The sequence below is a fragment of the Copadichromis virginalis genome, linkage group LG6 (genome assembly GCF_057382275.1).
Source record: "Copadichromis virginalis isolate Kocher_CV1m ecotype Utaka linkage group LG6, C_Virginalis_male_GT1.1, whole genome shotgun sequence".
NCBI lineage: Eukaryota > Metazoa > Chordata > Actinopteri > Cichliformes > Cichlidae > Copadichromis > Copadichromis virginalis.
The window spans coordinates 15,206,328-15,218,043 of record NC_140623.1 but is presented as its reverse complement, the minus strand read 5'-3'; the positions used below and the strand labels follow the sequence as shown (position 1 = coordinate 15,218,043).

The window sequence follows — 11,716 nt, the reverse complement described above, 5'->3', positions numbered from 1 at the left end:
TAGAGTATTGCCCAAGAAATGTAAATCTTGATGTTAGCTGGCCTGATGTTATCAGTCTCTTTGGCTTCACCATTCTCCTTTCAGACACTGCAGGCTGGTCTCTGCTGGTAATTTATTCATTAACTTAACTTTTGTTTGCTTAGTAACTAAATCATATTGAAGCTTTCTGATTAGAGGCTCCAGTCTGTTTGAGGCATTAGTTTGAATCCTTTGTTTGCACTTTTTTTTTTTTACTTTTAGTAAAAATATTTGAAATACTACTTAAATACTTCCATATGGATCCTTGGACAGTAGACTCTGTGCAGTATAGTAGCGATAAATAGCTTGTGGAGCTGAAACAGTAGCCGAAGTAGTCAGTTGTGCTTTCAGGTAATTTCTTGTGTGAGCGTATTCATAACCTACCTTGAATTCTAGCCTGAATCCCGTTGCTGCCATGGTAACACCTGAGGTTTCTCAGACGTGTGTCTGTTTGTGCTGCCCTGCCATCAGATGTAACGGAGCTAATTCATGCATGTTCAGGCACAATAAGGCCCTGATATTACTCAGCACAGGAGAGGTCACCTTTTTTTGATAAACTGTTTTTGTTTATCAGTATTGTTCAAACCTTTGCTTCTGTGCTGGGTTGTGTTTGAATATTCTCTTAGTTTCTCTTGCAAATGCCAGATGCCAGAAACTGAGATGTCCTGTACAATTTTAAAAAAGCACCTTTTGTGATGTGAGTTTTGAAGCTTTCTTTAAGGCATATAGAAAGTGGCATAACCATGAGGGCAGACCCTTTCAGTGGGCTTATGCACGCTCACATGCTACAAAAACTCACTCAGCCACACAATTAGACACATGGAGAGACAGAGAGAGTTCGAATGCACTTAATGGGGTTTCGATCTTCTGCAATAGGTCCACAAAAAATGAGGCTACAGGAACAGGACATTCATTCATTCATTCTCAGTTGCTTTCATGCGTTTTGTATTTTCTGTAAATGTTTCTATTTCCTCACGGGCACCTCTCCCTTTCTGTCTCTCTCTCTGACTGACTATTACTACACACACACTCACAAAAACTGAGACAAATCTATTTTTTAAAAGTTCAGTTTTTGTTTGCTTTGATTTTTCCTCCGAGTGTCAAATATACAGATCAGCTGGTTGCTTGAACTGAAACGATAAGTGAATTAACTGCACAACATTCTGCAACTATTTAAATCATCGATGGACCATTTTTAAAATTGTTCCAGTAAAAAACGACAAGGTCTCTCTGATTTCAACATCTCAAACAGCTTTATTTTCTTGCTTTGTTTCATCAGGAGATGCAATCGTTAAGTTCTGCGGTGCCAGCTTGTGAACCATAACCTGATTTAAATGTGACACATCTTCCCCATTAGGGCATGTCTTTGGGCAGTGCTGCAAGCCTACAGCTCCTATTTTAAACCCTTCCCTGCACGCCCTGTTCTGACCACTTCAACTTTTCTTTCAACAGTGCATGTTGGATCTCCTCCACCATGTCAAAATGCTGACACCTTAGCTTATATATAATTATGTGAAAAATGAAAAAGTTGCAGCTAGTTGCAGATTGAAGACTGGAAGCAACCAGTTCAGGTTGATTCCACCAGATATACTCTATTGGACGCTTCAGGTTCTAGAGTAGAGCTTCGCACTGAAGTTCTCATCCCGGATTTCATTCTGAATTAGTGCAAGCCCCTGCAAATATCTTAAGAAATAACTATCATTCTAATCCGATGCACTGCCTTCATGTGGGGAACTTTCACTCCAAACTGTTCCTTGCACTGGTGGAGCCTATTCAGCTTGTCATGGGGCAAGAGTTTGAGGAGACCATGAACAGGTTGCTAATCTGCCACAGGGGGTAACACAGAGAGACTGACAAATCAGAATTTAACATGCACATCTTTGGACTGTTGGAGGAAACGTGAGCACTCAGAGTCACAGGGACAACATGCAAACTCCGCAGAGAAAGGCCCCAGCCAGTGGATTCAAACCCAGGACCTTTTTCTGTGCAAACCACTGAACCACATAATGCACCGCCCATTTAATTCCAGAGCTGCAGAAGGAGCAGACTTGAAGGGGAGATTGGCTAAATTTAAACCAGACATGGTTTCTGCTTTTAATGGTTGGAGTAACTGGACTTTCTGATTGCACCCCAAGTTATATCCTGGTGTTGGACTGTTGGACTGACTCTGGGAGATTGTAATGGCAGTTTTCCCACTATTTCTTGACTGAAGAGTTCATAAAAAAATATTTGGCAGGCTAAGCCCTGCACTTGTCTACAATGTCTCTCTTTTGCAAGCAAGAACATGAGAAAGCTTATTCTCCTCCGACTAACGTTCAGCCTTACAGGGACTCTCTTCTTAGACAGGTGTGGTCCTCCTGTTGGAAGCGCAGTTTCCAGGCAGCATCTCTGTGTTGTTGTGAGCAGCTGCAGCTGTTAAATGATCCACAGCCATGTCTATCTTACTGTTTTTGAGAGGCGAGGTTAAAGCGTAGAGCATGAACTCTGAGCCCACTGACACTGGTTTCGGCAAACCTGCCATGGTGGTGACTTTAGATTCAGCGGAGATGGACGGCTCCCGGTCACGGCTGAGTGATGCTCGGAAGGAGTGCGGGTCCCCTGCGCTGTGGTTGCTCCTGTAACTGTACCGGCGGCTGCGGTTCTGATAGTAACGGTTGCGGTAATACGATGAGCTTCGAGAGATGGGCGGCTTCATGAGCGAAGGCCGGCCCTTAGTGCGCAACTGTCTGTGTTTTTCTATGAACACATGCACTGCCAGGACGCCCACCATCTCAGCCAGCACAAAGGACAGAGCTCCGAAATAAAAGGACCAGCCGTAGGAGTAGCTCTTCTTGTTGTCGCTCTGGCTGGGGTCACCTGAGTTGGCTGATATGTACACAATGATGCCAATGATGTTACTGAGACCTGCAGTAGTGTTCATAGAGATGAAGAGGGTCAGTCAGATGTTTATTTGTGGAGGAATTTTTGCAGTTGACTGACACGCTACATTCTATGGAGGACTAAAAGTGCAAAAATGTAAATTTAATTAGTTAAATTAAAAAAAATTAAAGACACCAGTTAAATGCACCAGAAATAACAATAATGGTTAAAAAATGCTGAATAAATACAATAAGTAATTAAATATGATACCAATTCTTGTTTCTATTTGATTTTCTTATTTTTTTGTATTTTTGTTACCTTTAAATGAATTTCCATTTATTTCCATTATTTTTATTTTATTGTGTTTTTAAAAAAAAATTTTTTATTTCCTTTTGCTGTTAATATTACTTTTGATGAATTTAATGATAGAGAATTATTGAGTCGTTCAATCATTATTTATTTTTGGCCCTTTTGATCCTCCATACAACAAGAAAGTACAACCATTAAAACACCTGAAGAAAATACTTTTTTTTTAAAAAAGAAAAAAAGATAAACTACCAGAAAGACTAACATAGAAAAACATAATTAATAACAGTAAAAAAAAAAAAAGGGGGGGGGGTATACATAAAATCTAACATCACTGACAAAAAGCTTTTAATTCTGTGTTTCAGACTTAATAAGGGACTGAATGAAGAGCCACAATAATAATCATGCTGCTGAAACAACTCTGTGTGTCTGACCTGCAGAGACAAAGAGTATACCCGCAGTGAGAATGACATTATAGCGTGACTTGTAGAACTCGCTGGCAGCTACGCAGACACCCCCAAGAAATAATAACCCCACACTGAGGATGGGGAAGAGGCTGGAGGCTCGTACCGCTCCTGTGCAGAGGACAGGAGAACGAGGGTATTAAGACACCACGCAAATACCTCACACTGTCATCACAGCTGTTAAAAGTTCATGCAATTATTTGAGACCCACGCAGTAAGTATTCAGCAGCGTCCTGCTCGTAGTCTGCATCGTCAGGAAAGTGATCGATGTCCTTGCAAACACCCCGAAATGTCCCTGAAAACAGAAAATCAGACAATTACATCATTTTGTAACAAAAGTTGCTCAGCTTTGTCATTTTCCCCTGTCTCCCTCTTCTTCTGTACTTGATGCAAATGTAAAATATGCACAGGTATCTTCTCAGGTCGGTTTTTACTCAACCTGTCCACCTTCTAACCGTTTAACATGAATCAGTGCCCTCTTGTGGCCCTTTACTGTGTTTATATTGTGCTTGTGAGTTATGAGCATGCCCAAAGAGTCACTTTATGGCTTCACTTGTTCAGCCTATCAGATTTTAAACCTGGAGGACACAGTGTTGCAGTGGCTGTCCACACTCACTCATGTCATGTGATCACTTTTAGTTTTAGCTTGTCTCAAGTGAAAAGACAAATATTCCACTATCGCTCAACGCTACTGTATATGGCACAGACAGATAATAACCCTCGTAAGCCGTGAAGGCTCTGATGCATTATAATGATGCCTGGAAATACAAACATCAGCCTTTGTAACCTTTGGCCGCGAGATGCCTTTTAGTATTTGCGCACACAGGATCGTATTGACAAATGTGTCCCTGTGAGCCCGCCCTGATTGACCAGTATCGATGATGTGGCTCGGTCCCCATGGTTACCAAAACAAAACTCATTCATTAACAACAGATAAGCTGCGGCGAATAGGGCCGAGAGAAAAGATGTGAGGTGTAAAGTTATTCAAATTATTGTCACATTAGAAACAAGAGATCAGATCATCTGTCTCCATCTGGCTCAACAACAAATTTGTCTCTGAGCGCTTTTTTCGTGCATCACGATTATCTTCATCTATCTGCCTGTTTATGGCTTTTTTTTGCAATGCAGGCAAACTGACCAACACGCAGTCACACCAGACTGTTAAAGCACTGATGACCTCTGCATGCTCTGTTTCCTCTCCATTAAACCTTTTTTAGGTTGGCTTGGTTTTACAGGCGGCAGGGGCAGCAGCAGAGGGAGGGGATGCAAGGGAAGTGGGAAGGAAATCGAAAAGCCAAGCATTTTCTCTTCATTCAGAAACTTAGCAAAGCAAAACAGAACCAAGGATATAGGGTGAGAGAAGTATTGGTAGTGCTATTAAAGAGAAATGAATAATTAAAAATGTCATTTCTATCCATCATATAGCCAGGACTAAACCTTCTCTATAGTCTTCTTTAAGATGTGTCCTCATGACACCAGCAAACAATCAAAATCATCTGCACAGTGCAAGTAAAAAATAGTTTTTACATATTAGTCACATATTTATAGTTACAATCACTATAACAGGGTATTTTTATGTCGGATTTCTACTTTTCGTGATACAGAATATAAATACTCCACTCAACTGTTGAGTGCAGAACATTTTCAGGTCTGTAATACTATTACTATGTTGTAATACTTTGTAATAGTATTACTATGTAGCTGCTGTTGTATGATTTATCGATGTAGCAATTATCACCTGACAGAGAAACATGATGCACAGCTTTGTTTATATATTCAGCCCGTTAGAGACCTGCTTGTAAGAACCGACAGTGTTATTGCTATTTAATATTGAGTTGCCCATTTATATCCTATTTAATTTATTAGATTAACAAGTCATAGTCACATAAACACACCATAGTGCATATTTACTATGTTTAGATTGACCATTTTTGTTGTGTTTCACTCTGGGCTGTTTTATAAGCTTCTAATGTGAAACCACATGCAGGTGTAGTGTGACTCCTACCCTCTGTGCAGCAGGTCCTCCACAGACCGGAGTGGGTCAGGACCTCTTCGTTCTTGCGGACCGTCTCGTTGTCGCTCAGGGTCTTAGAGCGGCACACCCCTCGGGAGTACAGCCAATAGTCCGTTCCCACGGCGATGGTCATGAGGCTGAAGGCACAGAAAGCCCCTGCTGTGGTCAGAAGCATCAGCACACCCCGGTTAAACACCCTCATGTCTCCTCCTCCCTCTGAGGACCGAGTCTGGCAGAGTTTAGAGGTTGTTCAAAACTTTCCCTCTGTGTCTGATCTTTGAGTTGATCCAGGAAGGAAACTCCGAGCACATCTTCTGCCGCCCCATTTTCCTCTAAACTATAAAACTTTGTTCACAAAGATGTTTCCATGTTAAAGGCACAGAAGCTTGATGTCATCTTGTTGGCTGTGCAGAACAAGTAAAGAAACGGCGCTGAAAGTTGGAGGAAATGATAGAGGAAAGTAGTCTGGAGAAAATGGCATCAGCGGCATGTTTCTCGACTCGTTCTAGTTTGTTGTAGCCCAACTCTGCACGGGCTCAGTCTGCAGAATGACCCCGCCTGTCTGATTGTATGTGTGTGTGCATTTGTCCGTGTGTGTGTGTGTTCCTGTCACTAAGAATAGCACAGGCCTCATGCAAACCAGTTCATAGTCCACCAGGTCAGCACCATGGAGAGCAGCAAGAGAGCAGAAAGTAGTGCGCATTATTTTCTGGCAAAGACACAATAAAACCTTTAACTCAGCCTAAAAACACTTCAATTTAGAACTGCAAAAAGGCAACTTTACATTTTAAATTCAGTCTTAAAGTGGAGATAAGTGCCCGTGAACACTACAGCAGAGCTTCTTTGGTCTCTCTCCTCTTTAGCCTGTAGGATGCAACATCCATGTTTTTGAAAAAATACAAAAATTAGCAAATTTTGATTAATCTGACCAGAGAACGGTTTTCCACTTTGCCTCAGTGCATTTTAAGTGAGTATCGGTTCAGAAAAGATGGAGACGTTTCTGGATCATGCTCACATGTGGCTTCTTCTTTGTATGATTGAGCTTTAAGCAGCATTACTGGATTATAAAATGAACTGTGTTCACAGATGTCGCTTTCAGGAAGTGTTCCTGAGCCCATGCAGTGATTTTAATGTCATTCCTGTTTTGATTTCAGTGCTGCTTGAGGGCTCAAAGATCACAGGCATCCAATATCGATTTTCTGCCTTGTCTCCTGCACACAGCAAGATTTCCTCCAGATTCTCGGACTCTTTTGATGATATTATGAAATATAGATGATGAAATAAGTCCAAGTCTTCACAACCGTTCACTGAGGAACGTTCTGAAACTCTTTGCAGATTGAACCTCTACCCATCTTTAGATCTGAGAAACTCTTCCTCTCTACCGTTTCCTTTTTATACCCAATAGTCTTACTGACCTGTTTCCAGTTAACTGCAAAATATTTCCTTTTAGAACCACTTACTTTTCCTTCCCCAACTCCTCTGAGACATGTTGTTGCAATCAAACTTTTAACAGCAAATTTTCTCAATTCAAACATTTGATGTGTTTTCCATTTTATATTGTGACTAAAATATGAGATTTACGCAATGACAGGAGTCACCGCCTCCTTTCAAATTTAGGATCTAAATTCATCTCTTATATAAAGTCTTGGTCATTGTTACAGTCATGGTAAAAAGAAGAGCACAAACTGTCACTTTTTAGATTTTACATATGAGGATATGAGAAGGAAAATAATTTGAAAAATTTAAATACAACCTCAAACAAACAAGAACACATGACATATTACACTGTGTAGTTATTTAACAAAAATTAAGCCATAATTTTAGAAGCACTCTGTGGGAAGAAAACGTATCAGCGTAAGGAGCGGCCAGGTGCTGCTATTCAAATGCACTTGATTAAACGATCAGCAACAAGTGCGAACACTTCTACCAAAGCAGACGTTTGGCAGTCTGCTGCTCTGGAGCATCAGCAATGATGTTAGGGAAGCATCTGTGGCTGTCTATCAATCTGGGAAGGGTCATAAGGAAGAGGTCAGCAAAGAAAAAGTTGGATAATTAGGGAGATGAAGAAGGAGTTCTGGGAGGCTAGGTGTACAGCAAAGAGAGAGATGACAAAGGAAAAGGCTTGTAGTGAGTTGTGAGGCTGGACACTAAGAAAGGGAGAGGCAGAGGAAGGATGTGATAGAGATGGAAATGTACTAAGAAGTGAAGAGAGTGTGTTGAGAAGGTGGAAGGTGTGCGTTGAGGGTCTCATGAATAAAGTAAAAGAGGAGGATAAATGTAGGATAGCGAAAAGTGCAGACAGAATGGGGAGTGTCAGGGGTGTATCCTGACAGAAGGATAAAGAGTAAAAGGGAAGTTCAGGTTGAGCTGTTTGGAGACAAAGTTAAAGAGGGAAGTTTGGACCTGTGAAGAGGAGGGATGGTCGATGTTTAAGAATCAGAGGAGGGTCATGATGTAATGAAGGAGGACGGGCAGAGTATTGGTGTGACAGAGGACCCCTAAAGGGAACAACTGAAAGATGAAGCAGCCACATTTGGTGAAAACCAATCAGCACAAACATCTCATATCACCCGTCAAGCACGGTGGTGGAGGAGTGAGCATTTGGGCTTGTTTTGCAGCATCAGGACTCAGGCGCCTTTCTAGTTATTGAATCAACCATGAACTCCTCTGCGTACTAAAGTATTCTAGACTCAAATGCGAGGCCATCTCTCTGATAGCTAAAGCTCGACTGAAATCAAGATCTGCAACAGGACAATGATCCAATGAAAAGGAAAAAGTATACTTTCTCTGTGCCATGACTGTATGTATGCTGTATGTATAACCAATAATGCATAATCAGGTAGAAAAAAAAAACATTTTGAAAACACTTTTAAATAGACAGACAGAACTCTCATGGGGCTTTTTCTTTGGCCAGGTTTACTCATTACATGTCCTTTAATATTAATATTGTCATCAGTATTCACTCCACAAGCATATCATACAAGTGATTAAAAGAATAAATGAGGATGTGACTATTTAAGGCTTTGCAAAGTGAGTGGCCATGTGTGTGAAGAAGCAAAAGCAATCAACCCCAACCAACGAGCTTCCTTGCTGTAAAATGTTTTGTTATGATCAATCACCGTTTCAGCTTCTCGACTAAACCGCACATTATTATATATATGTCATTGGTGAACTTGCACAGCAGGCCTTTGAACACAGTGTTTCTGTTGAGAAGTTAAATGTGCACATTTAATAAGCGTTAATAATAGTTTCCAAGGAGCTGTAAGCAGAATCGGGCTGTAATCCTCTGCAGATTCATCCGTCCAAGCGACTTATTTCATGTTCTCACAGAGCCATTTGATACTTATTATCACTACATCTATAGAACTGCTCATTATAGCTGCTTTAATTTCAAGAATACAATACAGATTTAAAAATCTGTATCGCTTTCAAGAACAATCCCTCCTCTCCATCGCAGACATAATATACATCTCGGTAAGAAATGAAGCACGATCACAAGATTGTCTTTGATAAAAAGGAGAAAAACACAAGAGAGCCAGAGTTTCTGGAATGTTTTATGATAATTCATTTTAATGCATCTTTCTGCAGGTGTCTCTCACGCGCAGGTAAAGACAGCGCATGCAACACATGTACACTGTCCATTTACACAATCCCTTGGTTGCTTAATAAAAGTTGCCCACTTCCTCCTCCTCCTGCCTTTTTGCATAGTTAACACTTTACTCCCCCATCTTTTGCCCTCCCTCTGTCTTTCTCGTCTTATCACATTTCCTTAAAATGATATGAACGTTAACCAGGGGGGAGGGGGGGACGGAGATCAAAAGAAGATTTAAGGGAAGGAGGAGGAGGAGGGGGGGGGAGAGAACGGGGGGGGGGGGGGGGGGAATAGTAGAGAAGTGCACGATAACATGAAAAACACTTCTAGCTCTACATCCCATTCCTATTCACACATACACACAAACACAGGTCATACAGCACCGTTACATCGATACGCTCATTTACAGACAGCCAGACAGTCTTTGCTCCGTGCTTTGTAAAGCAAACTGTGTAGCCACGCATATTCAAAACACTATTAAGAGATACAGCATTCAGAGTGGGAACTAAAACTTTGATTTTGGATATTTCAGAACTGACTCTGGACACCTGACGAGGTCCCCCCTCGTTGTCCGAGAGGTTGAAAGCAAGTCTTTAAACTACTGGACCAACAAACATGGCATGCATAGAGGAGCGGCACCACAAAGACTGTATAGGCCTACAGCACTAACCCACCGCATACGTACACAGTGCCATAGAGAAAGAGATTAAGCTAGAGAAAGACGTCTTTAAATATCTCTGCCGAAACAGGCATTTGGGGTGGGGGGTCTTTTTTTTTTTTTTTCCTTTTTTAATTTTTCTTTTTGCATCAATTTGGAAGACGAAACGTGCTTAAGACTAAGTTCAGGACTAACTTAGACATGAGGTTATAAATCAGAGCTTTTTGAATTCAAAACCAACCTTGCTCCAAACCGCAGCCTGCACAGACACACGTGTGTGTGAGTGAGCATGTACATATTGATCATTGCAGGCTCATGATGCAACTTCCACAGGCTGAAGAGAAGAAAATCAAGTAAACAGACACTCTTGTTGGTGATCAATAGAGCACATACACACTATTAGCACATTCACTGTGACTCTTGATCACCGCTCTTCGTACTGACCGGCTCACTGTGAGGTACTGGGAATGCTAACCACCTGGAGTTTTCTGGAAACTGGCAACCAGCGGGCTTTGTTTCACACTGCTGTCTGTGTGTTTGTGGAGCTAATGTGACGGTTTATGATTGCCCAGTTTAGATGCTGTTGTGGGTCGAGACTGAAGACGGCGCGGCTCTGAGTCCTGATCTGATGCTGGATGGGTCTTTAATGAAATGTGGCTGGGCTGTACAAGCTGGAGTAAAGTCCGGCCTCTAACCAGCCGGAAGTCATCAGACTTGTATGATGAATTCTGGGTTGGTGTAGGAGAAGCCTTGAAACTCGTTCTGGTCAAGGTTCATGATGAAGAGCTTGTCTGTTGGCGTCAGCTCCACCACCATCTTTGTAAACTCCTTGTCGAAGTTGCAGACGTCTCTGCGTGTTTTCTGACACACACACGCACAAAAAAAAATAAAAATAAAAACAGAAAGAAGGAAGAAAGAGAATAAAGTTAGAGCGTATTTGTAAAAGAGGTTTTTTTTTTTTTTTTTTAAAAAGGCGGTTCAGACAGAGGGTTGACAACAAGGAATTAGAACATCTATGTTAGAAAAAGCACAAAGATGAAGCGTAGAGGAGGAGGCAAATACTTGTGACACAAGCAAAGACAGTTTGATCATTGCCAGAGGTGGGACAAAGTCAGTGTCTAGTGCCTGAAGTCTAGAAAGTCAAATTCAACGTGCAAAATCATGTGATGAATTCAAAATCAGTCCATAAAAATACTAAAATATCCTGAAAACCTCCTTCAATGAGCTGCGGTCTGGTGTTTTTGGCTTAAAGTTTATAGGCCTCAGCTCCACTTGCTACTCTTTTTCTGCAGTGTAAATGACCAATGATGGACTGATTATACATGTCCACAGTCATGACACTTTAACTGATTGATGCTGAATCATCCAGGTAAGTAAATCCTAAAGATTGATTCTGGTCATCTGGATGAGGATGTACACTTCCTGGACAGGGAGGAACGCTGGTTTGAGTGCAGAGTCAAGAAAGCCATTTACATGGAAAGGGAAAAGGGGGGGGGGGGGGGGGGGGGGGCTAAGGGTATATCTTTTGCCATCTTAAAATGCTGAGATTGCAGCCATTCCACTCGCCTCTGTCAATGGGCCCCAGGGTGGCTTGCCATCACCAGTGTGTGAATGGGTGGATGACTGAATGTGTAGAGCGCTTTGGGGTCCTTGGGGAATGGTAAATGGCCTGTATTTGTATAGCGCTTTACTAGTCCCTAACTCTCTGTAAATGGTACTCATGGTCTTTGATCAATGGTCATGACAATTTGTGCATTAATGATCAAGGAACTGACCTCACAGCCCATTGTTCATTTATTGGGCTG

General features: G+C 41.6%; 2 protein-coding genes across 2 annotated transcripts in view; both read right to left on the bottom strand.

Annotated features, from left to right (window-relative positions):
- Positions 1-1,290: 1,290 nt before the first annotated feature.
- Positions 1,291-6,041, bottom strand: cacng3a (calcium channel, voltage-dependent, gamma subunit 3a). Its single transcript, XM_085458868.1, has 4 exons — positions 5,653-6,041; positions 3,859-3,942; positions 3,618-3,758; positions 1,291-2,922 (listed from the first exon to the last, which is right to left on the bottom strand). The coding sequence occupies exons 1-4, from the start codon at positions 5,861-5,863 to the stop codon at positions 2,357-2,359; spliced, it is 1,002 nt and encodes a 333-aa protein (XP_085314994.1). The 5' UTR covers positions 5,864-6,041; the 3' UTR covers positions 1,291-2,356.
- A 2,762-nt stretch (positions 6,042-8,803) lies between these two features.
- The window catches only part of LOC146707500 (protein kinase C beta type-like), a 50,444-nt gene continuing 47,531 nt past the window's right edge, over positions 8,804-11,716 (bottom strand). Inside the window, exon 17 of the mRNA XM_085458866.1 lies at positions 8,804-10,772. Within this exon, the coding sequence (XP_085314992.1) occupies positions 10,620-10,772 (153 nt within the window). The 3' untranslated portion in view covers positions 8,804-10,619. The remainder of the gene's footprint in view (positions 10,773-11,716) is intronic.